The sequence below is a fragment of the Narcine bancroftii genome, chromosome 2 (genome assembly GCF_036971445.1).
Source record: "Narcine bancroftii isolate sNarBan1 chromosome 2, sNarBan1.hap1, whole genome shotgun sequence".
Lineage (NCBI taxonomy): Eukaryota > Metazoa > Chordata > Chondrichthyes > Torpediniformes > Narcinidae > Narcine > Narcine bancroftii.
Window position 1 is genome coordinate 201,405,261 of NC_091470.1, and position 27,149 is coordinate 201,432,409.

The window sequence follows — 27,149 nt, forward strand, 5'->3', positions numbered from 1 at the left end:
GAGAGGGGTGTGAGTGTGAGGTTCATGGTGAGGGGTGTGAAGTTCACAGTGATGGGTGTGAGTGTGAGTTTCACGGTGATGGGTGTAAGGTTCTTGGTGAGGGGTATTAGTGTGAGTTTCATGGTGATGGGTATGAGTGTGAGGTTCATGGTGAGGGGTGTGAGTTTCACGGAGAACAGTGTGAGGTTCAAGGTGACGGGAGTGAGTGTGAGGTTAATGATGAGGGGTGTGAGTGTTAGATTCATGGTGAGGGGTGTGAGTGTGTGGTTCCCAGCGGGGAGTGTGAGGTTTACGCTGATGGATGTGAGTTTCACAGTGACGGGTGTGAGGTTTACGGTGAGGGGTGTGAGTGTGAGGTTTCAGTGAGGGTGTGAGTTTCATGGTGATAGGTGTGAATGTGAGGATAATGGTGATGGGTGTGAGTGTGAGGTTCACAGTGATGGGTGTGAGGTTCACGGTGAGGGGTGTGAATGTGTTCACGGTGATGGGTGTGAGATTCACGGTGATAGGTGTGAGTGTGAGGTTCACGGTGAGGGGTGTGAGTGTGAGGTTCACGGTGTGGGATGTGAGATTCACAGTGACAGGTGTGAGTGTGAGGTTCACGGTGACGGGTGTGAGGTTAACGCTGAGGGGTGTGAGTGTGAGGTTTCAGTGAGGGTATGAGTTTCATGGTGATAGGTGTGAGTGTGAGGATAATGGTGATGGGTATGAGTGTGAGGTTCATTGTGATAGGTGTGAGTGTGAGTTTCACGGTGAGGGGTGTGAATGTGAAGTTCATGGTGATGGGTGTAAGTGTGAGGTTCACGGTGAGGGACGTGTGTGAGGTTCACAGTGAGGGGTGTGAATGTGTTCACGGTGATGGGTGTGAGATTCACGGTGATAGGTGTGAATGTGAGATTCATGGTAATGATGTGTGAGTGTGAGGTTCACGGTGAGGGGTGTGTGTGTGAGGTTCATGGTGAGGGGCGTGAGTGTGATGTTCACAGTGAGGGATGTGAGATTCACGGTAACAGGTGTGAGTGAGGTTCACGGTGACGGGTGTGAGGTTAATGCTGAGGGGTGTGAGTGTGAGGTTTCAGTGAGGGTGTGAGTTTCATGGTGATAGGTGTGAGTGTGAGGATAGTGGTGATGGGTATGACTGTGAGGTTCATGGTGATGGGTGTGAGGTTCAGATTGATGGGTGTGAGTGTGAGGTTCATGGTGATGGGTATGAGGTTCTCGGTGATGGGTGTGATTGTGTAGTTCACGGTGAGGGGTGTGAATGTGAGGTTCATCGTGATGGGTGTGAATGTGAGATTCACGGTGAGGGGTGTGAATGTGAAGTTCATGGTGAGGGGTGTGAGTGTGAGGTTCATGGTGAGGGGTGTGAAGTTCACAGTGATGGGTGTGAGTGTGAGTTTCACGGTGATGGGTGTAAGGTTCACGGTGAGGGGTATTAGTGTGAGTTTCATGGTGATGGGTATGAGTGTAAGGTTCATGGTGAGGGGTGTGAGTTTCACGGAGAACAGTGTGAGGTTCAAGGTAACGGGAGTGAGTGTGAGGTTAATAGTGAGGGGTGTGAGTGTTAGATTCATGGTGAGGGGTGTGAATGTGTCGTTCCCAGTGGGGAGTGTGAGGTTTACGCTGATGGATGTGAGTTTCACAGTGACGGGTGTGAGGTTTACGGTGAGGGGTGTGAGTGTGAGGTTTTAGTGAGGGTGTGAGTTTCATGGTGAGGGGTGTGAGTGTGAGGTTCATGGTGAGGGGTGTGAGTGTGAGGTTCACAGAGATGGGTGTGAGGTTCACGGTGAGGGGTGTGAGTGTGAGGTTCATGGTGAGGGGTGTGAGTGTGAGGTTCACAGTGAAAGGTGTGAATGTGAGGTTCACTGTGATGGGTGTGAGGTTCATGGTGAGGGGTGTGAGTGTGAGGTTCATGGTGAGGGGTTTGAGTGTGAGGATCACAGTGAGGGGTGTAAAAGTGAGGTTCCTGGTGATGGGTGTGAGTGTGAGTTTCACAGAGAGGGGTGTGAGTGTGTGGTTCACGGTGAGGAGTGTGAATGTGAGGTTCATCGTGATGGGTGTGAATGTGAGATTAACAGTGAGGGGTGTGAGTGTTTGGTTCATTGCGATAGGTGTGAGTGTGAGGTTCACGGTGAGGGGTGTGAATGTGAAGTTCATGGTGATGGGTGTAAGTGTGAGGTTCATAGTGATGGGTGTCAGTTTTATGGTGATGGGTGTCAGGTTCTTGGTGATGTGTGTGAGATTTAGGGTGACGGATGTGAGTTTGAGTTTCAGTGATGGGTGTGAGTGTCTGTTTCACAGTGAGATGTGTGATATTCATGGTGACAGGTGTGAGTATGAGGTTCACAGTGATGGGTGTACGATTTATGGTGATGGGTATGAGGTTCACAGTGACAGGTGTGAGTGTGTGGTTCACAGTGAGGGGTGTGAGTGTGAGGTTCAGGGTGACGCATGCGGTTCACAGTGATGGGTGTGAGTGGGTGTTGTTCACAGTGACGGGTGTTATGTTCATGGTGATGGGTGTGAGGTTCATGGTGAAGGGTGTGATTGAGTTACACAGTGACGGGTGTGATTATGAGGTTTCTGTGAGGCGTGTCAGTGTGAGTTTCATGGTGATGGGTGTGAGTTTGAGGATAACGGTGATGATTGTACGATTTACGGTGATGGGTGTGAGGTTCACAGTGACATGTGTGAGTGTGTGGTTCATGGTGAGGGGTGTGAATGTAAGGTTCACATTGATGGGTGTGAGTGTGAGTTTCACGGTGATGGGTGTGAGATGTACGGTGATGTATGTGAGTGTAAGCTTCACGGTGAAATGTGTGAGTGTGAGTTTCAAGGTTATGGGTGTGACTGTGAGGGTGATGGGTGTGATGTTCATGGTGATAGGTGTGAGGTTTAAGGTGATGGATGTGAGTGTGAGTTTCATGGTGATGGCTCTGAGTGTGAGGTTTCGGTGATGGGTGTGAGATTCACTGATGGGTGTTAGTGTGAGGTTAACGGCGAATTGTGTGAGTGTTAGGTTCTCGGTGATGGGTTTGAGGATCATGGTAAGGGGTGTGAGTTTCATGGAGAACAGTGTGAGGTTCAAGGTGATGGGAGTGAGTGTGATGTTCACTGTGAGGTGTGTGAGTGTGAGATTCACGGTGACATGTGTGAGTGTGAGGTTCACGGTAATGATGTGTGAGTGTGAGGTTCACGGTGAGGGGTGTGAGTGTGAGGTTCATGGTGAGGGGCGTGAGTGTGATGTTCACAGTGAGGGATGTGAGATTCACGGTAACAGGTGTGAGTGAGGTTCACGGTGACGGGTGTGAGGTTAATGCTGAGGGGTGTGAGTGTGAGGTTTCAGTGAGGGTGTGAGTTTCATGGTGATAGGTGTGAGTGTGAGGATAGTGGTGATGGGTATGACTGTGAGGTTCATGGTGATGGGTGTGAGGTTCAGATTGATGGGTGTGAGTGTGAGGTTCATGGTGATGGGTATGAGGTTCTCGGTGATGGGTGTGATTGTGTAGTTCACGGTGAGGGGTGTGAATGTGAGGTTCATCGTGATGGGTGTGAATGTGAGATTCACGGTGAGGGGTGTGAATGTGAAGTTCATGGTGAGGGGTGTGAGTGTGAGGTTCATGGTGAGGGGTGTGAAGTTCACAGTGATGGGTGTGAGTGTGAGTTTCACGGTGATGGGTGTAAGGTTCACGGTGAGGGGTATTAGTGTGAGTTTCATGGTGATGGGTATGAGTGTAAGGTTCATGGTGAGGGGTGTGAGTTTCACGGAGAACAGTGTGAGGTTCAAGGTAACGGGAGTGAGTGTGAGGTTAATAGTGAGGGGTGTGAGTGTTAGATTCATGGTGAGGGGTGTGAATGTGTCGTTCCCAGTGGGGAGTGTGAGGTTTACGCTGATGGATGTGAGTTTCACAGTGACGGGTGTGAGGTTTACGGTGAGGGGTGTGAGTGTGAGGTTTTAGTGAGGGTGTGAGTTTCATGGTGAGGGGTGTGAGTGTGAGGTTCATGGTGAGGGGTGTGAGTGTGAGGTTCACAGAGATGGGTGTGAGGTTCACGGTGAGGGGTGTGAGTGTGAGGTTCATGGTGAGGGGTGTGAGTGTGAGGTTCACAGTGAAAGGTGTGAATGTGAGGTTCACTGTGATGGGTGTGAGGTTCATGGTGAGGGGTGTGAGTGTGAGGTTCATGGTGAGGGGTTTGAGTGTGAGGATCACAGTGAGGGGTGTAAAAGTGAGGTTCCTGGTGATGGGTGTGAGTGTGAGTTTCACAGAGAGGGGTGTGAGTGTGTGGTTCACGGTGAGGAGTGTGAATGTGAGGTTCATCGTGATGGGTGTGAATGTGAGATTAACAGTGAGGGGTGTGAGTGTTTGGTTCATTGCGATAGGTGTGAGTGTGAGGTTCACGGTGAGGGGTGTGAATGTGAAGTTCATGGTGATGGGTGTAAGTGTGAGGTTCACAGTGAGGGACGTGTGTGTGAGGTTCACAGTGAGGGGTGTGAATGTGAGGTTCACAGTGATGGGTGTGAGTGTGAAATTCATGGTGACGGGTGTGAGTATGAGGTTCACGGTGAGGGGTGTGAGTGTGAGGTTCATGGTGAGGGGTGTGAGATTCAAATTGACAGGTGTGAGTGTGAGGTTCATGGTGATGGGTGTGAGTGTGAGGTTCACGGTGAGGTGTGTGAGTGTGAGGTTCACTGTGAGGGGTGTGAGTGTGCAGTTCATGGTGAGGGGTTTGAGTGTGAGGTTCACGGTGAGGGGTGTGAGTGTGAGGTTCATGGTGAGGGGTGTGAGTGTGAGGTTCATGGTGAGCGGAGTGAGTGTGGTTCATGGTAAGGGGTGTGAGTTTCAGGGTGACGGGTGTGAGTGTGATAATCACAGTGAGTGGTGTGAGTGAGTTTCATGGTATTGAGAGTGAGGTTCACCGTGATGGATGTGAGGTTCATGGTGAGGGGTGTGAGTGGAGTTTCACGGTGAGGGCTGTGAGTGTGAGTTTTACAGTGATGAGTTTGAGGTTTACAGTGATGGGTGTGAGGATAACGGTGATGGGTGTGAGGTTTACAGTGATGGGTGTGAGTGTGAGGTTCATGGTGAGGGATGTGAGTATGAGAATCTCGGTGAGGGCGTTTCACATGTGATGAGTGTGAGGTTCACGGTGAAGGGAGTGAGTTTTACGGTGAGAGGTGTGAGAATGAGGTACACAGTGATGGGTGTGTGTGTGTGGTTCATGGTGATGGGTGTGAGGTTCATGGTGACAGGTGTGAGGTTTATGGTGACAGGTGTGAGGTTAATGATGATGGGTGTGAGGTTTACAGTACGGGAGTGAGTGTGAGGTTAATGGTGAGGGGTGTGAGTGTGTTTCATGGTGATGAGTGTGAGGTTCACGGTAATGGTTGTGAGGTTTACAGTGACGGGAGTGAGTGTGAGGTTAATGGTGAGGGGTGTGAGTGTTAGATTCACGGTGAGGGGTGTGAGTGTGTGGTTCCCAGTGGGGAGTGTGAGGTTTACGCTGATGGATGTGTTTCACAGTGACGGGTGTGAGTTTCATGGTGAGAGGTGTGAGTGTGAGGATAATGGTGATGGGTGTGAGTGTGAGGTTCACGGTGATGTGTGTGAGGTTCACGGTGAGGGGTGTGAGTGTGAGGTTCATGGTGAGAGGTGTGAGTGTGAGGATGATGGTGATGGGTGTGAGTGTGAGGTTCACGGTGATGGGTGTGAGGTTCATGGTGAGGGGTGTGAGTGTGAGTTTCACAGTGAGGGGTGTGAGTGTGAGGTTCACGGTGAAAAGTGTGAATGTGAGGTTCACGGTGAGGGGTTTGAGTGTGAGGTTCATGGTGATGAGTGTGAGTGTGAGGTTCATGGTGACGCATGCGGTTCACGGTGATGGGTGTGAGTGGGTGTTGTTCACGGTGACGGGTGTTAGGTTCATAGTGATGGGTGTGAGGTTCATGGTGAAGGGTGTGATTGAGTTACACAGTGACGGGTGTGATTATGAGGTTTCTGTGAGGCGTGTCAGTGAGTTTCATGGTGATGCGTGTGAGTTTGAGGATAACGGTGATGGGTGTGAGGTTCAAGGTGATGGGTGTGAGTGTAAGGTTCACAGTGAGGGATATGATTGTGAGGTTTGCATGACAGGTGTGAGTGTGAGTTTCACAGTGACAGGTGTGAGATTCACGGTGATGGGTGTGAGTGTGAAGCTCACAGTAATGAGTGTGAGGATAATAGTGATGGGTGTGAGGTTCACGGTGATGGGTGTGAGTGGGTGTGGTTCATGGTGACGGGTGTGAGGTTCATGGTGATGGGTGTGTGTGAAGTTCATGGTGAGGTATATGAGTGTGAGTTTCATGGATGGTGTGAGTGTTTGGTTCATGGTGAAGGATGTGAGTGTGAGTTTCACAGTGAGGGGTGTGAGTGTGAGGTTCACGGTGAAAGGTGTGAATGTGAGGTTCACGGTGATGGGTGTGAGGTTCACGGTGTGGGGTGTGAGTGTGAGGTTCATGGTGAGGGGTTTGAGTGTGAGGATCACGGTAAGGGGTGTGAAAGTGAGGTTCCTGGTGATGGGAGTGAGTGTGAGTTTCACAGTGAAGGGTGTGAGTATTTGGTTCACAGTGAGGGACGTGTGTGTGAGGTTCACAGTGAGGGGTGTGAGGTTCATGGTGAAGGGTGTGATTGAGTTACACGGTGACGGGTGTGATTATAAGGTTTCTGTGAGGCGTGTCAGTGATTTTCATGGTGATGCGTGTGAGTTTGAGGATAACGGTGATGGGTGTGAGGTTCAAGGTGATGGGTGTGAGGTTTAAGGTGACGGTTGTGAGTGTAAGGTTCACAGTGAGGGATATGATTGTGAGGTTTGCATGACAGGTGTGAGTGTGTAGTTCACGGTGAGGGGTGTGAATGTGAGGTTCATCGTGATGGGTGTGAATGTGAGGTTCACGGTGAGGGGTGTGAATGTGAAGTTCATGGTGATGGGTGTAAGTGTGAGGTTCACGGTGAGGGACGTGTGTGTGAGGTTCACAGTGAGGGGTTTGAATGTGTTCACGGTGATGGGTGTGAGATTCACGGTGATGGGTGTGAGTGTGAAGCTCACAGTAATGAGTGTGAGGATAATAGTGATGGGTGTGAGGTTCACGGTGATGGGTGTGAGTGGGTGTGGTTCATGGTGACGGGTGTGAGGTTCATGGTGAAGGATGTGAGTGTGAGTTTTACGGTGATGGGTGTGAGATGCACAGTGACGGGTGTGAGTGTGAGGTTTATGGCAAAGGGTGTGAGTGCGATTTTCAAGGTTATGGGTGTGAGTGTGAGGTTCATGGTGAGGGGTGTGAAGTTCACAGTGATGGGTGTGAGTGTGAGTTTCACGGTGATGGGTGTAAGGTTCTTGGTGAGGGGTATTAGTGTGAGTTTCATGGTGATGGTATGAGTGTGAGGTTCATGGTGAGGGGTGTGAGTTTCACGGAGAACAGTGTGAGGTTCAAGGTGACGGGAGTGAGTGTGAGGTTAATGATGAGGGGTGTGAGTGTTAGATTCATGGTGAGGGGTGTGAGTGTGTGGTTCCCAGTGGGGAGTGTGAGGTTTACGCTGATGGATGTGAGTTTCACAGTGACGGGTGTGAGGTTTACGGTGAGGGGTGTGAGTGTGAGGTTTCAGTGAGGGTGTGAGTTTCATGGTGATAGGTGTGAATGTGAGGATAATGGTGATGGGTGTGAGTGTGAGGTTCACAGTGATGGGTGTGAGGTTCACGGTGAGGGGTGTGAATGTGTTCACGGTGATGTGTGTGAGATTCACAGTGATAGGTGTGAGTGTGAGGTTCACGGTGAGGGGTGTGAGTGTGAGGTTCACGGTGTGGGATGTGAGATTCACAGTGACAGGTGTGAGTGTGAGGTTCACGGTGACGGGTGTGAGGTTAACGCTGAGGGGTGTGAGTGTGAGGTTTCAGTGAGGGTATGAGTTTCATGGTGATAGGTGTGAGTGTGAGGATAATGGTGATGGGTATGAGTGTGAGGTTCATTGTGATAGGTGTGAGTGTGAGTTTCACGGTGAGGGGTGTGAATGTGAAGTTCATGGTGATGGGTGTAAGTGTGAGGTTCACGGTGAGGGACGTGTGTGAGGTTCACAGTGAGGGGTGTGAATGTGTTCACGGTGATGGGTGTGAGATTCACGGTGATAGGTGTGAATGTGAGATTCATGGTAATGATGTGTGAGTGTGAGGTTCACGGTGAGGGGTGTGAGTGTGAGGTTCATGGTGAGGGGCGTGAGTGTGATGTTCACAGTGAGGGATGTGAGATTCACGGTAACAGGTGTGAGTGAGGTTCACGGTGACGGGTGTGAGGTTAATGCTGAGGGGTGTGAGTGTGAGGTTTCAGTGAGGGTGTGAGTTTCATGGTGATAGGTGTGAGTGTGAGGATAGTGGTGATGGGTATGACTGTGAGGTTCATGGTGATGGGTGTGAGGTTCAGATTGATGGGTGTGAGTGTGAGGTTCATGGTGATGGGTATGAGGTTCTCGGTGATGGGTGTGATTGTGTAGTTCACGGTGAGGGGTGTGAATGTGAGGTTCATTGTGATGGGTGTGAATGTGAGATTCACGGTGAGGGGTGTGAATGTGAAGTTCATGGTGAGGGGTGTGAGTGTGAGGTTCATGGTGAGGGGTGTGAGTGTGATGTTCACGGTGAGGGGTGTGAGTGTGAGGTTCACGGTAAATGGGTGTGAGGTTCATGGTGACAGGTGTAAGTGTGAGATTCACGGTGATGTGTGTAAGTATGTGGTTCATGGTAAGGGGTGTGAGTTTCAGGGTGACGGGTGTGAGTGTGAGGTTCACAGTGATGGGTGTCAGTTTTATGGTGATGGGTGTCAGGTTCTTGGTGATGTGTGTGAGATTTAGGGTGACGGATGTGAGTTTGAGTTTCAGTGATGGGTGTGAGTGTCTGTTTCACAGTGAGATGTGTGAGATTCATGGTGACAGGTGTGAGTATGAGGTTCATGGTGATGGGTGTGAGGATAACAGTGATGGGTGTGAGTGTGTGTTTCACGGTGATAAGTGTGAGTGTGAAGTTCACAGTGATGGGTGTACGATTTATGGTGATGGATATGAGGTTCACAGTGACAGGTGTGAGTGTGTGGTTCACAGTGAGGGGTGTGAGTGTGAGGTTCAGGGTGACGCATGCGGTTCACAGTGATGGGTGTGAGTGGGTGTTGTTCACAGTGACGGGTGTTATGTTCATGGTGATGGGTGTGAGGTTCATGGTGAAGGGTGTGATTGAGTTACACAGTGACGGGTGTAATTATGAGGTTTCTGTGAGGCGTGTCAGTGTGAGTTTCATGGTGATGGGTGTGAGTTTGAGGATAACGGTGATGATTGTACGATTTACGGTGATGGGTGTGAGGTTCACAGTGACATGTGTGAGTGTGTGGTTCATGGTGAGGGGTGTGAATGTAAGGTTCACATTGATGGGTGTGAGTGTGAGTTTCACGGTGATGGGTGTGAGATGTACGGTGATGTATGTGAGTGTAAGCTTCACGGTGAAATGTGTGAGTGTGAGTTTCAAGGTTATGGGTGTGACTGTGAGGGTGATGGGTGTGATGTTCATGGTGATAGGTGTGAGGTTTAAGGTGATGGATGTGAGTGTGAGTTTCATGGTGATGGCTCTGAGTGTGAGGTTTCGGTGATGGGTGTGAGATTCACTGATGGGTGTTAGTGTGAGGTTAACGGCGAATTGTGTGAGTGTTAGGTTCTCGGTGATGGGTTTGAGGATCATGGTAAGGGGTGTGAGTTTCATGGAGAACAGTGTGAGGTTCAAGGTGATGGGAGTGAGTGTGATGTTCACTGTGAGGTGTGTGAGTGTGAGATTCACGGTGACATGTGTGAGTGTGAGGTTCACGGTGACATGTGTGAGTGTGAGGTTCACGGTGAGGGGTGTGAGTGTGAGGTTCATGGTGAGGGGCGTGAGTGTGATGTTCACAGTGAGGGATGTGAGATTCACGGTAACAGGTGTGAGTGAGGTTCACGGTGACGGGTGTGAGGTTAATGCTGAGGGGTGTGAGTGTGAGGTTTCAGTGAGGGTGTGAGTTTCATGGTGATAGGTGTGAGTGTGAGGATAGTGGTGATGGGTATGACTGTGAGGTTCATGGTGATGGGTGTGAGGTTCAGATTGATGGGTGTGAGTGTGAGGTTCATGGTGATGGGTATGAGGTTCTCGGTGATGGGTGTGATTGTGTAGTTCACGGTGAGGGGTGTGAATGTGAGGTTCATCGTGATGGGTGTGAATGTGAGATTCACGGTGAGGGGTGTGAATGTGAAGTTCATGGTGAGGGGTGTGAGTGTGAGGTTCATGGTGAGGGGTGTGAGTGTGATGTTCACGGTAAGGGGTGTGAAAGTGAGGTTCCTGGTGATGGGAGTGTGTGAGTTTCACAGTGAGGGGTGTGAGTATTTGGTTCACAGTGAGGGACGTGTGTGTGAGGTTCACAGTGAGGGGTGTGAATGTGATGTTCACGGTGATGGGTGTGAGATTCACAGTGATAGGTGTTAGTGTGAGATTCATGGTAACGGGTGTGTGTATGAGGTTCACGGAGAGGGGTGTGAGTGTGAGGTTCATGGTGAGGGGTGTGAAGTTCACAGTGATGGGTGTGAGTGTGAGTTTCACGGTGATGGGTGTAAGGTTCTTGGTGAGGGGTATTAGTGTGAGTTTCATGGTGATGGGTATGAGTGTGAGGTTCATGGTGAGGGGTGTGAGTTTCACGGAGAACAGTGTGAGGTTCAAGGTGACGGGAGTGAGTGTGAGGTTAATGATGAGGGGTGTGAGTGTTAGATTCATGGTGAGGGGTGTGAGTGTGTGGTTCCCAGTGGGGAGTGTGAGGTTTACGCTGATGGATGTGAGTTTCACAGTGACGGGTGTGAGGTTTACGGTGAGGGGTGTGAGTGTGAGGTTTCAGTGAGGGTGTGAGTTTCATGGTGATAGGTGTGAATGTGAGGATAATGGTGATGGGTGTGAGTGTGAGGTTCACAGTGATGGGTGTGAGGTTCACGGTGAGGGGTGTGAATGTGTTCACGGTGATGGGTGTGAGATTCACGGTGATAGGTGTGAGTGTGAGGTTCACGGTGAGGGGTGTGAGTGTGAGGTTCATGGTGTGGGATGTGAGATTCACAGTGACAGGTGTGAGTGTGAGGTTCACGGTGACGGGTGTGAGGTTAACGCTGAGGGGTGTGAGTGTGAGGTTTCAGTGAGGGTATGAGTTTCATGGTGATAGGTGTGAGTGTGAGGATAATGGTGATGGGTATGAGTGTGAGGTTCATTGTGATAGGTGTGAGTGTGAGTTTCACGGTGAGGGGTGTGAATGTGAAGTTCATGGTGATGGGTGTAAGTGTGAGGTTCACGGTGAGGGACGTGTGTGAGGTTCACAGTGAGGGGTGTGAATGTGTTCACGGTGATGGGTGTGAGATTCACGGTGATAGGTGTGAATGTGAGATTCATGGTAATGATGTGTGAGTGTGAGGTTCACGGTGAGGGGTGTGAGTGTGAGGTTCATGGTGAGGGGCGTGAGTGTGATGTTCACAGTGAGGGATGTGAGATTCACGGTAACAGGTGTGAGTGAGGTTCACGGTGACGGGTGTGAGGTTAATGCTGAGGGGTGTGAGTGTGAGGTTTCAGTGAGGGTGTGAGTTTCATGGTGATAGGTGTGAGTGTGAGGATAGTGGTGATGGGTATGACTGTGAGGTTCATGGTGATGGGTGTGAGGTTCAGATTGATGGGTGTGAGTGTGAGGTTCATGGTGATGGGTATGAGGTTCTCGGTGATGGGTGTGATTGTGTAGTTCACGGTGAGGGGTGTGAATGTGAGGTTCATCGTGATGGGTGTGAATGTGAGATTCACGGTGAGGGGTGTGAATGTGAAGTTCATGGTGAGGGGTGTGAGTGTGAGGTTCATGGTGAGGGGTGTGAAGTTCACAGTGATGGGTGTGAGTGTGAGTTTCACGGTGATGGGTGTAAGGTTCACGGTGAGGGGTATTAGTGTGAGTTTCATGGTGATGGGTATGAGTGTAAGGTTCATGGTGAGGGGTGTGAGTTTCACGGAGAACAGTGTGAGGTTCAAGGTAACGGGAGTGAGTGTGAGGTTAATAGTGAGGGGTGTGAGTGTTAGATTCATGGTGAGGGGTGTGAATGTGTCGTTCCCAGTGGGGAGTGTGAGGTTTACGCTGATGGATGTGAGTTTCACAGTGACGGGTGTGAGGTTTACGGTGAGGGGTGTGAGTGTGAGGTTTTAGTGAGGGTGTGAGTTTCATGGTGAGGGGTGTGAGTGTGAGGTTCATGGTGAGGGGTGTGAGTGTGAGGTTCACAGAGATGGGTGTGAGGTTCACGGTGAGGGGTGTGAGTGTGAGGTTCATGGTGAGGGGTGTGAGTGTGAGGTTCACAGTGAAAGGTGTGAATGTGAGGTTCACTGTGATGGGTGTGAGGTTCATGGTGAGGGGTGTGAGTGTGAGGTTCATGGTGAGGGGTTTGAGTGTGAGGATCACAGTGAGGGGTGTAAAAGTGAGGTTCCTGGTGATGGGTGTGAGTGTGAGTTTCACAGAGAGGGGTGTGAGTGTGTGGTTCACGGTGAGGAGTGTGAATGTGAGGTTCATCGTGATGGGTGTGAATGTGAGATTAACAGTGAGGGGTGTGAGTGTTTGGTTCATTGCGATAGGTGTGAGTGTGAGGTTCACGGTGAGGGGTCTGAATGTGAAGTTCATGGTGATGGGTGTAAGTGTGAGGTTCATAGTGATGGGTGTCAGTTTTATGGTGATGGGTGTCAGGTTCTTGGTGATGTGTGTAAGATTTAGGGTGACGGATGTGAGTTTGAGTTTCAGTGATGGGTGTGAGTGTCTGTTTCACAGTGAGATGTGTGATATTCATGGTGACAGGTGTGAGTATGAGGTTCACAGTGATGGGTGTACGATTTATGGTGATGGGTATGAGGTTCACAGTGACAGGTGTGAGTGTGTGGTTCACAGTGAGGGGTGTGAGTGTGAGGTTCAGGGTGACGCATGCGGTTCACAGTGATGGGTGTGAGTGGGTGTTGTTCACAGTGACGGGTGTTATGTTCATGGTGATGGGTGTGAGGTTCATGGTGAAGGGTGTGATTGAGTTACACAGTGACGGGTGTGATTATGAGGTTTCTGTGAGGCGTGTCAGTGTGAGTTTCATGGTGATGGGTGTGAGTTTGAGGATAACGGTGATGATTGTACGATTTACGGTGATGGGTGTGAGGTTCACAGTGACATGTGTGAGTGTGTGGTTCATGGTGAGGGGTGTGAATGTAAGGTTCACATTGATGGGTGTGAGTGTGAGTTTCACGGTGATGGGTGTGAGATGTACGGTGATGTATGTGAGTGTAAGCTTCACGGTGAAATGTGTGAGTGTGAGTTTCAAGGTTATGGGTGTGACTGTGAGGGTGATGGGTGTGATGTTCATGGTGATAGGTGTGAGGTTTAAGGTGATGGATGTGAGTGTGAGTTTCATGGTGATGGCTCTGAGTGTGAGGTTTCGGTGATGGGTGTGAGATTCACTGATGGGTGTTAGTGTGAGGTTAACGGCGAATTGTGTGAGTGTTAGGTTCTCGGTGATGGGTTTGAGGATCATGGTAAGGGGTGTGAGTTTCATGGAGAACAGTGTGAGGTTCAAGGTGATGGGAGTGAGTGTGATGTTCACTGTGAGGTGTGTGAGTGTGAGATTCACGGTGACATGTGTGAGTGTGAGGTTCACGGTAATGATGTGTGAGTGTGAGGTTCACGGTGAGGGGTGTGAGTGTGAGGTTCATGGTGAGGGGCGTGAGTGTGATGTTCACAGTGAGGGATGTGAGATTCACGGTAACAGGTGTGAGTGAGGTTCACGGTGACGGGTGTGAGGTTAATGCTGAGGGGTGTGAGTGTGAGGTTTCAGTGAGGGTGTGAGTTTCATGGTGATAGGTGTGAGTGTGAGGATAGTGGTGATGGGTATGACTGTGAGGTTCATGGTGATGGGTGTGAGGTTCAGATTGATGGGTGTGAGTGTGAGGTTCATGGTGATGGGTATGAGGTTCTCGGTGATGGGTGTGATTGTGTAGTTCACGGTGAGGGGTGTGAATGTGAGGTTCATCGTGATGGGTGTGAATGTGAGATTCACGGTGAGGGGTGTGAATGTGAAGTTCATGGTGAGGGGTGTGAGTGTGAGGTTCATGGTGAGGGGTGTGAAGTTCACAGTGATGGGTGTGAGTGTGAGTTTCACGGTGATGGGTGTAAGGTTCACGGTGAGGGGTATTAGTGTGAGTTTCATGGTGATGGGTATGAGTGTAAGGTTCATGGTGAGGGGTGTGAGTTTCACGGAGAACAGTGTGAGGTTCAAGGTAACGGGAGTGAGTGTGAGGTTAATAGTGAGGGGTGTGAGTGTTAGATTCATGGTGAGGGGTGTGAATGTGTCGTTCCCAGTGGGGAGTGTGAGGTTTACGCTGATGGATGTGAGTTTCACAGTGACGGGTGTGAGGTTTACGGTGAGGGGTGTGAGTGTGAGGTTTTAGTGAGGGTGTGAGTTTCATGGTGAGGGGTGTGAGTGTGAGGTTCATGGTGAGGGGTGTGAGTGTGAGGTTCACAGAGATGGGTGTGAGGTTCACGGTGAGGGGTGTGAGTGTGAGGTTCATGGTGAGGGGTGTGAGTGTGAGGTTCACAGTGATGGGTGTCAGTTTTATGGTGATGGGTGTCAGGTTCTTGGTGATGTGTGTGAGATTTAGGGTGACGGATGTGAGTTTGAGTTTCAGTGATGGGTGTGAGTGTCTGTTTCACAGTGAGATGTGTGAGATTCATGGTGACAGGTGTGAGTATGAGGTTCATGGTGATGGGTGTGAGGATAACAGTGATGGGTGTGAGTGTGTGTTTCACGGTGATAAGTGTGAGTGTGAAGTTCACAGTGATGGGTGTACGATTTATGGTGATGGGTATGAGGTTCACAGTGACAGGTGTGAGTGTGTGGTTCACAGTGAGGGGTGTGAGTGTGAGGTTCAGGGTGACGCATGCGGTTCACAGTGATGGGTGTGAGTGGGTGTTGTTCACAGTGACGGGTGTTATGTTCATGGTGATGGGTGTGAGGTTCATGGTGAAGGGTGTGATTGAGTTACACAGTGACGGGTGTGATTATGAGGTTTCTGTGAGGCGTGTCAGTGTGAGTTTCATGGTGATGGGTGTGAGTTTGAGGATAACGGTGATGATTGTACGATTTACGGTGATGGGTGTGAGGTTCACAGTGACATGTGTGAGTGTGTGGTTCATGGTGAGGGGTGTGAATGTAAGGTTCACATTGATGGGTGTGAGTGTGAGTTTCACGGTGATGGGTGTGAGATGTACGGTGATGTATGTGAGTGTAAGCTTCACGGTGAAATGTGTGAGTGTGAGTTTCAAGGTTATGGGTGTGACTGTGAGGGTGACGGGTGTGAGGTTAATGCTGAGGGGTGTGAGTGTGAGGTTTCAGTGAGGGTGTGAGTTTCATGGTGATAGGTGTGAGTGTGAGGATAGTGGTGATGGGTATGACTGTGAGGTTCATGGTGATGGGTGTGAGGTTCAGATTGATGGGTGTGAGTGTGAGGTTCATGGTGATGGGTATGAGGTTCTCGGTGATGGGTGTGATTGTGTAGTTCACGGTGAGGGGTGTGAATGTGAGGTTCATCGTGATGGGTGTACGATTTATGGTGATGGGTATGAGGTTCACAGTGACAGGTGTGAGTGTGTGGTTCACAGTGAGGGGTGTGAGTGTGAGGTTCAGGGTGACGCATGCGGTTCACAGTGATGGGTGTGAGTGGGTGTTGTTCACAGTGACGGGTGTTATGTTCATGGTGATGGATGTGAGGTTCATGGTGAAGGGTGTGATTGAGTTACACAGTGACGGGTGTGATTATGAGGTTTCTGTGAGGCGTGTCAGTGTGAGTTTCATGGTGATGGGTGTGAGTTTGAGGATAACGGTGATGATTGTACGATTTACGGTGATGGGTGTGAGGTTCACAGTGACATGTGTGAGTGTAAGCTTCACGGTGAAATGTGTGAGTGTGAGGGGTGTGAATGTAAGGTTCATATTGATGGGTGTGAGTGTGAGTTTCACGGTGATGGGTGTGAGATGTACGGTGATGTATGTGAGTGTAAGCTTCACGGTGAAATGTGTGAGTGTGAGTTTCAAGGTTATGGGTGTGACTATGAGGGTGATGGGTGTGATGTTCATGGTGATAGGTGTGAGGTTTAAGGTGATGGATGTGAGTGTGAGTTTCATGGTGATGGCTCTGAGTGTGAGGTTTCGGTGATGGGTGTGAGATTCACTGATGGGTGTTAGTGTGAGGTTAACGGCGAATTGTGTGAGTGTTAGGTTCTCGGTGATGGGTTTGAGGATCATGGTAAGGGGTGTGAGTTTCATGGAGAACAGTGTGAGGTTCAAGGTGATGGGAGTGAGTGTGATGTTCACTGTGAGGTGTGTGAGTGTGAGATTCACGGTGACATGTGTGAGTGTGAGGTTCACGGTGACATGTGTGAGTGTGAGGTTCACGGTGATGGGTGTGAGTGTGAGGTTCAGGGTGATGGGTGTGAGTGGGTGTTGTTCACGGTGATGGGTGTTAGGTTCATGGTGATGGGTGTGAGGTTCATGGTGAAGGGTATGATTGAGTTACACAGTGACGGGTGTGATTATGAGGTTTCTGTGAGGCATGTTAGTGAGTTTCATGGTGATGGGTGTGAGTTTGAGGATAACGGTGATGGGTGTGATGTTCAAGGTGATGGGTGTGAGGTTTAAGGTGACGGTTGTGAGTGTAAGGTTCACAGTGAGGGCTGTGATTGTGAGGTTTGGATGACAGGTGTGAGTGTGAGTTTCACAGTGACAGGTATGAGATTCACGGTGACAGGTGTCAGTGTGAGGTTCATGGTGATGGGTGTAAGTGTGAGGTTCACGGTGAGGTGTATTAGTGTGAGTTTCATGGTGATGAGTGTGAGGTTTATGGTGACGGGAGTGAATGTGAGGTTAATGGTGAGGGGTGTGAGTGTTAGGTTCATGGTGAGGAGTGTGAGTGTGAGAATCATGGTGACGGGTGTGAGAATCACAGTGATTGGGTGTTATATTCATGATGAGGGGTGTGAGTGTGAGCTTCACGGTGAGGGGTGTGAGTGTGAGTTACACGGTGGTGGGTGTGAGATTCATGGTGACGGGTGTGAGTTTTACGGTGAGTGGTGTGAGTGTGAGGTTCACGGTGAGGGGTGTGAGTGTGAGAATCACAGTGAGGGGTGTGAGTGAGTGTCATGGTGATGAGAGTGAGGTTCACCGTGATGGGTGTGAGGTTCATGGTGAGGAGTGTGAGTGTGAGTTTCATGTCGATGTGATTGAGTTTCACAGTGAGGTGTGTTCGTGTGAGTTTCACGGTGATGAGTGTGAGGTTTACGGTGACGGGAGTGAGTGTGAGGTTAATGGTGAGGGGTGTGAGTGTTAGGTTCACGTTGAGGGGTGTGAGTGTGAAAATCACGGTGACGGGTGTGAGAAACACATTGATGGGTGTTATATTCACGGTGACGGGAGTGAGGTTTACAGTGAGGGGTGTGAGTGTGAGGTTCATGGTGAGGGGTGTGAGTATGAGAATCTCGGTGAGGGCTGTGAGTGTGTTTCACATGTGATGAGTGTGAGGTTGACAATGATGAGTGTGAGGTTCATGGTGATGGGTGTGAGTTTGTGGTTCATGGTGATGGGTGTGAGTTTTACGGTGAGAGGTGTGAGAATGAGGTTCACAGTGATGGTTGTGTGTGTGTGGTTCATGGTGATGGGTGTGAGGTTCATGGTGACGGGTGTGAGGTTCATGATGATGGGTGTGAGGTTTATGGTGAGGGGTGTCAGTGTGAGTTTCACAGTGAGGGGTGTGAGTGTGTTTCATGGTGATGAGTGTGAGGTTCACGGTAATGGGTGTGAGGTTTACAGTGACGGGAGTGAGTGTGAGGTTAATGGTGAGGGGTGTGAGTGTTAGATTCACGGTGAGGGGTGTGAGTGTGTGGTTCCCAGTGGGGAGTGTGAGGTTTACGGTGATGGATGTGAGTTTCACAGTGACGGGTGTGAGGTTTACGGTGATGGGTGTGAGGTTTAAGGTGAAGGATGTGAGTGTGAGATTTCAGTGATGGGTGTGAGTGAGTTTCACGGTGATGGGTGTGAGATTCACGGTGACGGGTGTGAGTGTGAGGTTCACGGTGAAGAGTGTGAGTGTGAGGTTCTTGGTGAGGGGTGTGAGTGTGAGATTTATGGTGATTTGTGTGAGGTTCACGGTGATGCGTGTGAGGTTTAAGGTGACGGATTTGAGTGTGAGGTTTCGTTGATGGGTGTGAGTTTGATTTTCATGGTGATGGGTGTGAGATTCACAGTGACGGGTGTGAGTCTGAGGTTCATGCCGAAGGATGTGTGAGTTTCATGGTGATGGGTGTGAGTGTGAGATTCTTGGTGACAGGTGTTAGTGTGGTTTTATGGTGATGGGTGTGAATGGGTGTGGTTCATGGCGATAGGTGTGAGTGTGAGGTTCACGGTGAGGCGTATGAGTGTGTGTTTCATGGAGGGTGTGAGTGTTAGTTCACGGTGATGGATGTGAGTGTGAGGTTCATGGTGATGGGTGTGAGTGTGGTTTCAGTGACGGGTGTGAGATTCACATTGATAGGTGTGAGTGAGGTTCACAGCGAAGGGTGTGAGTGTGAGGTTCACGGTGACGGTGTGAGGATCAGGGTGAGGGGTGGAGTTTCACACAGACCGGTGCGAGGTTCAAAGTGACGGGAGTGAGTGTGAGGTTAATGGTGAGGGGTGTTAGTGTTAGGTTCAAAGTGACGGGAGTGAGTGTTAGTTTAATGGTGAGGGCTATGAGTGTTAGGTTCACAGCGAGGGGTGTGAGTGTGAGGTTCATGGTGAGGGATGTGAGTGTGATGTTCATGGTGAGGGGTGTGAGTGTGAGAATCTCGGTGAGGGCTGTGAGTGTGAGTTTCACATGTGATGAGTGTGAGGTTCATGGTGATGGGTGTGAGGTTTATGGTGAGGGGTGTCAGTGTGAGTTTCACAGTGAGGGGTGTGAGTGTGTTCACGGTGATGGGTGTGAGATTCACGGTGATAGGTGCGAGTGTGAGATTCATGGTAATGATGTGTGAGTGTGAGGTTCACGGTGAGGGGTGTGAGTGTGAGGTTCATGGTGAGGGGCGTGAGTGTGATGTTCACAGTGAGGGATGTGAGATTCACGGTAACAGGTGTGAGTGAGGTTCACGGTGACGGGTGTGCGGTTAATGCTGAGGGGTGTGAGTGTGAGGTTTCAGTGAGGGTGTGAGTTTCATGGTGATAGGTGTGAGTGTGAGGATAGTGGTGATGGGTATGACTGTGAGGTTCATGGTGATGGGTGTGAGGTTCAGATTGATGGGTGTGAGTTTGAGGTTCATGGTGATGGGTATGAGGTTCTCGGTGATGGGTGTGATTGTGTAGTTCACGGTGAGGGGTGTGAATGTGAGGTTCATCGTGATGGGTGTGAATGTGAGATTCACGGTGAGGGGTGTGAATGTGAAGTTCATGGTGAGGGGTGTGAGTGTGAGGTTCATGGTGAGGGGTGTGAGTGTGATGTTCACGGTGAGGGGTGTGAGTGTGAGGTTCACGGTAAATGGGTGTGAGGTTCATGGTGACAGGTGTAAGTGTGAGATTCACGGTGATGTGTGTAAGTATGTGGTTCATGGTAAGGGGTGTGAGTTTCAGGGTGACGGGTGTGAGTGTGAGGTTCACAGTGATGGGTGTCAGTTTTATGGTGATGGGTGTCAGGTTCTTGGTGATGTGTGTGAGATTTAGGGTGACGGATGTGAGTTTGAGTTTCAGTGATGGGTGTGAGTGTCTGTTTCACAGTGAGATGTGTGAGATTCATGGTGACAGGTATGAGTATGAGGTTCATGGTGATGGGTGTGAGGATAACAGTGATGGGTGTGAGTGTGTGTTTCACGGTGATAAGTGTGAGTGTGAAGTTCACAGTGATGGGTGTACGATTTATGGTGATGGGTATGAGGTTCACAGTGACAGGTGTGAGTGTGTGGTTCACAGTGAGGGGTGTGAGTGTGAGGTTCAGGGTGACGCATGCGGTTCACAGTGATGGGTGTGAGTGGGTGTTGTTCACAGTGACGGGTGTTATGTTCATGGTGATGGGTGTGAGGTTCATGGTGAAGGGTGTGATTGAGTTACACAGTGACGGGTGTGATTATGAGGTTTCTGTGAGGCGTGTCAGTGTGAGTTTCATGGTGATGGGTGTGAGTTTGAGGATAACGGTGATGATTGTACGATTTACGGTGATGGGTGTGAGGTTCACAGTGACATGTGTGAGTGTGTGGTTCATGGTGAGGGGTGTGAATGTAAGGTTCACATTGATGGGTGTGAGTGTGAGTTTCACGGTGATGGGTGTGAGATGTACGGTGATGTATGTGAGTGTAAGCTTCACGGTGAAATGTGTGAGTGTGAGTTTCAAGGTTATGGGTGTGACTGTGAGGGTGATGGGTGTGATGTTCATGGTGATAGGTGTGAGGTTTAAGGTGATGGATGTGAGTGTGAGTTTCATGGTGATGGCTCTGAGTGTGAGGTTTCGGTGATGGGTGTGAGATTCACTGATGGGTGTTAGTGTGAGGTTAACGGCGAAGGGTGTGAGTGTTAGGTTCTCGGTGATGGGTTTGAGGATCATGGTAAGGGGTGTGAGTTTCATGGAGAACAGTGTGAGGTTCAAGGTGATGGGAGTGAGTGTGATGTTCACTGTGAGGTGTGTGAGTGTGAGATTCACGGTGACATGTGTGAGTGTGAGGTTCACGGTGACATGTGTGAGTGTGAGGTTCACGGTGATGGGTGTGAGTGTGAGGTTCAGGGTGACGCATGCGGTTCACGGTGATGGGTGTGAGTGGGTGTTGTTCATGGTGATGGGTGTTAGGTTCATGGTGATGGGTGTGAGTTTGAGGATAACGGTGATGGGTGTGATGTTCAAGGTGATGGGTGTGAGGTTTAAGGTGACGGTTGTGAGTGTAAGGTTCACAGTGAGGGCTGTGATTGTGAGGTTTGGATGACAGGTGTGAGTGTGAGTTTCACAGTGACAGGTATGAGATTCACGGTGACAGGTGTCAGTGTGTGGTTCATGGTGATGGGTGTAAGTGTGAGGTTCACGGTGAGGTGTATTAGTGTGAGTTTCATGGTGATGAGTGTGAGGTTTATGGTGACGGGAGTGAATGTGAGGTTAATGGTGAGGGGTGTGAGTGTTAGGTTCATGGTGAGGAGTGTGAGTGTGAGAATCATGGTGACAGGTGTGAGAATCACAGTGATTGGGTGTTATATTCATGATGAGGGGTGTGAGTGTGAGCTTCACGGTGAGGGGTGTGAGTGTGAGTTACATGGTGGTGGGTGTGAGATTCACGGTGATGGGTGTGAGTTTTACGGTGAGTGGTGTGAGTGTGAGGTTCACGGTGAGGGGTGTGAGTGTGAGAATCACAGTGAGGGGTGTGAGTGAGTGTCATGGTGATGAGAGTGAGGTTCACCGTGATGGGTGTGAGGTTCATGGTGAGGAGTGTGAGTGTGAGAATCATGGTGACGGGTGTGAGAATCACAGTGATTGGGTGTTATATTCATGATGAGGGGTGTGAGTGTGAGCTTCACGGTGAGGGGTGTGAGTGTGAGTTACATGGTGGTGGGTGTGAGATTCACGGTGACGGGTGTGAGTTTTACGGTGAGTGGTGTGAGTGTGAGGTTCACGGTGAGGGGTGTGAGTGTGAGAATCACAGTGAGGGGTGTGAGTGAGTGTCATGGTGATGAGAGTGAGGTTCACCGTGATGGGTGTGAGGTTCATGGTGAGGAGTGTGAGTGTGAGTTTCATGTCGATGTGAATGAGTTTCACAGTGAGGGGTGTTCGTGTGAGTTTCACGGTGATGAGTGTGAGGTTTACGGTGACGGGAGTGAGTGTGAGGTTAATGGTGAGGGGTGTGAGTGTTAGGTTCACGTTGAGGGGTGTGAGTGTGAATATCACGGTGACGGGTGTGAGAAACACATTGACGGGTGTTATATTCACGGTGAGGGGAGTGAGGTTTACAGTGAGGGGTGTGATTGTGAGGTTCATGGTGAGGGGTGTGAGTATGAGAATCTCGGTGAGGGCTGTGAGTGTGTTTCACATGTGATGAGTGTGAGGTTGACAATGATGAGTGTGAGGTTCATGGTGATGGGTGTGAGTTTGTGGTTCATGGTGATGGGTGTGAGTTTTACGGTGAGAGGTGTGAGAATGAGGTTCACAGTGATGGTTTTGTGTGTGTGGTTCATGGTGATGGGTGTGAGGTTCATGGTGACGAGTGTGAGGTTCATGATGATGGGTGTGAGGTTTATGGTGAGGGGTGTCAGTGTGAGTTTCACAGTGAGGGGTGTGAGTGTGTTTCATGGTGATGAGTGTGAGGTTCACGGTAATGGGTGTGAGGTTTACAGTGACGGGAGTGAGTGTGAGGTTAATGGTGAGGGGTGTGAGTGTTAGATTCACGGTGAGGGGTGTGAGTGTGTGGTTCCCAGTGGGGAGTGTGAGGTTTACGGTGATGGATGTGAGTTTCACAGTGACGGGTGTGAGGTTTACGGTGATGGGTGTGAGGTTTAAGGTGAAGGATGTGAGTGTGAGATTTCAGTGATGGGTGTGAGTGAGTTTCATGGTGATGGGTGTGAGATTCATGGTGACGGGTGTGAGTGTGAGGTTCACGGTGAAGAGTGTGAGTGTGAGGTTCTTGGTGAGGGGTGTGAGATTTATGGTGATTTGTGTGAGGTTCACGGTGATGCGTGTGAGGTTTAAGGTGACGGATTTGAGTGTGAGGTTTCGTTGATGGGTGTGAGTTTGATTTTCATGGTGATGGGTGTGAGATTCACAGTGACGGGTGTGAGTGAGTGTCATGGTGATGAGAGTGAGGTTCACCGTGATGGGTGTGAGGTTCATGGTGAGGAGTGTGAGTGTGAGTTTCATGTCGATGTGAATGAGTTTCACAGTGAGGGGTGTTCGTGTGAGTTTCACGGTGATGAGTGTGAGGTTTACGGTGACGGGAGTGAGTGTGAGGTTAATGGTGAGGGGTGTGAGTGTTAGGTTCACGTTGAGGGGTGTGAGTGTGAATATCACGGTGACGGGTGTGAGAAACACATTGACGGGTGTTATATTCACGGTGAGGGGAGTGAGGTTTACAGTGAGGGGTGTGAGTGTGAGGTTCATGGTGAGGGGTGTGAGTATGAGAATCTCGGTGAGGGCTGTGAGTGTGTTTCACATGTGATGAGTGTGAGGTTGACAATGATGAGTGTGAGGTTCATGGTGATGGGTGTGAGTTTGTGGTTCATGGTGATGGGTGTGAGTTTTACGGTGAGAGGTGTGAGAATGAGGTTCACAGTGATGGTTGTGTGTGTGTGGTTCATGGTGATGGGTGTGAGGTTCATGGTGACGAGTGTGAGGTTCATGATGATGGGTGTGAGGTTTATGGTGAGGGGTGTCAGTGTGAGTTTCACAGTGAGGGGTGTGAGTGTGTTTCATGGTGATGAGTGTGAGGTTCACGGTAATGGGTGTGAGGTTTACAGTGACGGGAGTGAGTGTGAGGTTAATGGTGAGGGGTGTGAGTGTTAGATTCACGGTGAGGGGTGTGAGTGTGTGGTTCCCAGTGGGGAGTGTGAGGTTTACGGTGATGGATGTGAGTTTCACAGTGACGGGTGTGAGGTTTACGGTGATGGGTGTGAGGTTTAAGGTGAAGGATGTGAGTGTGAGATTTCAGTGATGGGTGTGAGTGAGTTTCATGGTGATGGGTGTGAGATTCATGGTGACGGGTGTGAGTGTGAGGTTCACGGTGAAGAGTGTGAGTGTGAGGTTCTTGGTGAGGGGTGTGAGTGTGAGATTTATGGTGATTTGTGTGAGGTTCACGGTGATGCGTGTGAGGTTTAAGGTGACGGATTTGAGTGTGAGGTTTCGTTGATGGGTGTGAGTTTGATTTTCATGGTGATGGGTGTGAGATTCACAGTGACGGGTGTGAGTCTGAGGTTCATGCCGAAGGATGTGTGAGTTTCATGGTGATGGGTGTGAGTGTGAGATTCTTGGGGACAGGTGTTAGTGTGGTTTTATGGTGATGGGTGTGAATGGGTGTGGTTCATGGCGATAGGTGTGAGTGTGAGGTTCACGGTGAGGCGTATGAGTGTGTGTTTCATGGAGGGTGTGAGTGTTAGTTCACGGTGATGGATGTGAGTGTGAGGTTCATGGTGATGGGTGTGAGTGTGGTTTCAGTGACGGGTGTGAGATTCACATTGATAGGTGTGAGTGAGGTTCACAGCGAAGGGTGTGAGTGTGAGGTTCACGGTGACGGTGTGAGGATCAGGGTGAGGGGTGGAGTTTCACACAGACCGGTGCGAGGTTCAAAGTGACGGGAGTGAGTGTGAGGTTAATGGTGAGGGGTGTGAGTGTTAGGTTCAAAGTGATGGGAGTGAGTGTGAGTTTAATGGTGAGGGCTATGAGTGTTAGGTTCACAGCGAGGGGTGTGAGTGTGAGGTTCATGGTGAGGGATGTGAGTGTGATGTTCATGGTGAGGGGTGTGAGTGTGAGAATCTCGGTGAGTGCTGTGAGTGTGAGTTTCACATGTGATGAGTGTGAGGTTCATGGTGATGGGTGTGAGGTTTATGGTGAGGGGTGTCAGTGTGAGTTTCACAGTGAGGGGTGTGAGTGTGTTTCACGGTGATGATTGTGAGGTTCACGGTGATGGATGTGAGGTTTACAGTGAAGGGTGTGAGTGTGAGTTTCATGGTGATGGGTGTGAGTTTGTGGTTCATGGTGATGGGTGTGACATTCATGGTGATGGGAGTGAGGTATACGGTGAGAGGTGTGAGTGTGAGGTTCACAGTGATGGGTGTGTGTGTGGTTCATGGTAATGTGTGTGAGGTTCATGGTGACGGGTGTGAGGTTCATGGTGACGGGTGTGAGTGTAAGTTTCACAATGACAGGTGTGAGTGTGAGGTTCACAGTGATGGGTGTGTTTCACGGTGATGGGTGTGAGTGTGAGGTTCACGGTGAAGAGTGTGAGTGTGACGTTCACGGTGATGGGTGTGAGGTTTACGGTGACGGATGTGAGTGTCAGCTTCACAGTGAGGGCTGTGAGTGTGAGGTTTCGGTGAGGTGTGTGATTGAGTTTCATGGTGGGTGTGAGTGTTAAGTTCAGGGTGAGGGCTGTGAGTGTGAGGTTTATGGTGAGGGGTGTGTGAGTGTGAGTTTCTCAGTGACAGGTGTGAGATTCACGGTGATGGGTGTGAGTGTGAGGTTCATGGTGAAGAGTGTGAGTGTCAGCTTCACAGTGAGGGCTGTGAGTGTGAGGTTTCGGTGAGGTGTGTGATTGAGTTTCATGGTGGGTGTGAGTGTTAAGTTCAGGGTGAGGGCTGTGAGTGTGAGGTTTATGGTGAGGGGTGTGTGAGTGTGAGTTTCTCAGTGACAGGTGTGAGATTCACGGTGATGGGTGTGAGTGTGAGGTTCACGGTGAAGAGTGTGAGTGTGACGTTCATGGTGATGGGTGTGATGTTCATGGTGAGGGGTGTGTGTGAGTTTCACAGTGACCGGTGTGAGGTTCACGTTGACGGGTGTGAGTGTGAGGTTCACGGTGAAGAGTGTGAGTGTGACATTCATGGTGATGGGTGTGATGTTCATGGTGAGTGGTGTGTGTGTTTCACATTGACTGGTGTGAGGTTCACGATGACAGATGTGAGTGTGAGATTTATGGTGATGGGTGTGAGTCTAAAGTTCATTGTGACAGGTGTGAGGTTTACGATGACGGGTGTGAGTTTGTGGTTCACGGCGATGGATGTGATGTTCACAGTTACGGGTGTGAGTTTCAGGGTGACTGGTATGATGTTCACGATGAGGGGTGTGTGTGAGTTTCACGGTGACCAGTGTGAGGTTTACGGTTACGGGTGTGAGTGTGAGGTTCACGTTGACGGGTGTGAGTTTGTGGTTCACGGTGACGGGTGTGAGTAGATGTGATACCTGTGAGGGTTGCTGATCCCGTGTGTACTAGTCACAGTGTGGTTCATGTGAAACGCATGTGCACGATGTGCCTGGAACTCATCCTTGGCCTCTTCTGTCCTCTGCTCAGGTCCCGTGTCTGAACTGGATTCCATCCACCAGAACAAGGCCGTAGCCGGCGGCTGCCATCACGGTAGCTCTGCCTACTTCAGCCAGAAGGCGCGCGTCTCCTTCAGACATGAGTTGGACTCACCCACTTGTGCCATCAACTCCACCATCTGACCCCCCCCCCCTCCTCACCCCCCAGCAGCATCCAGCTACACATTGGCTGTTACCATGATCGTGGCCTGCACTGTGAGCCGGCGTGGGACCACGTCCAGATCTGCCCGGGGCCTGCTTGCTCCTTTGTCTGCCTTGTAGCGGGACGGGGGTGAGGTGGGTGGGGTAGCCAGGATGGCGGAGCTTCACTCACCTGAACAGCGGAGCTCTGTACCTTCACCCTTTTCCCTTTGTTCACAATGCAGGATTCTCACCTGATCCGAAAGACAAACTGTGCTGGTCATTGAACCACAGGGCATCAAAGCAGGCCCTTCGTTCTATCGACCTCATGCTGATCATGTCTTTCCTCACCCTGATATGTCCATCTGGGTGTCCCCAAATTGGCTTTATTTTCCACTCCCAGTTTCTTCTGCCATTTCGGCCCACAAGTCCGTGCCACCCAATTTACACCCCATTAACCTACACCCCCTTATGCTTTTGAAGGAGCCCCCCCCCTGGGAAAACCCACGCAGACAAGAGGAGATCGTACAAACTCCTGACAGACAGCGCGGGATTCGAACCCTGGTCCCAATCGCTGGCACTGTAAAGGCGTGGCGCTAACGGCTACACCCACCGGGCCTCCCCAATGTTGGACATTATTATGCGGCTGCCCATGTAAACACCGTGTCTATAAATTCCTTGTAAAACATGGGTTGCGTTTGTCATTACAGAGCAAGAAGTCACTTCAAAGTCCTGCTGACGTTCCTCTCACCGAGAGTGTGCTCAGTCAGTGGGTGCATCAAAGGGTCTGGGCCGTCAGAAAACAGATCCTTGGGTTTTATCAGTTGGATTTAAACCAGGAGAAGGGAGAGCAGCCAAGAACCACAGGGTCGGGTGGGGTGAGGGAATCGGCTGGG

The 27,149-nt window shown here is 50.3% G+C and overlaps 1 protein-coding gene across 1 annotated transcript in view; it reads left to right on the forward strand.

Moving 5' to 3' along the window:
• The window catches only part of LOC138752590 (uncharacterized protein C17orf114-like), a 49,161-nt gene extending 22,220 nt beyond the window's left edge, over positions 1-26,941 (forward strand). The window contains exon 3 of the mRNA XM_069915379.1: positions 26,105-26,941. Coding sequence (XP_069771480.1) covers positions 26,105-26,256 — 152 coding nt within the window. The 3' untranslated portion in view covers positions 26,257-26,941. The remainder of the gene's footprint in view (positions 1-26,104) is intronic.
• Positions 26,942-27,149: the final 208 nt, after the last annotated feature.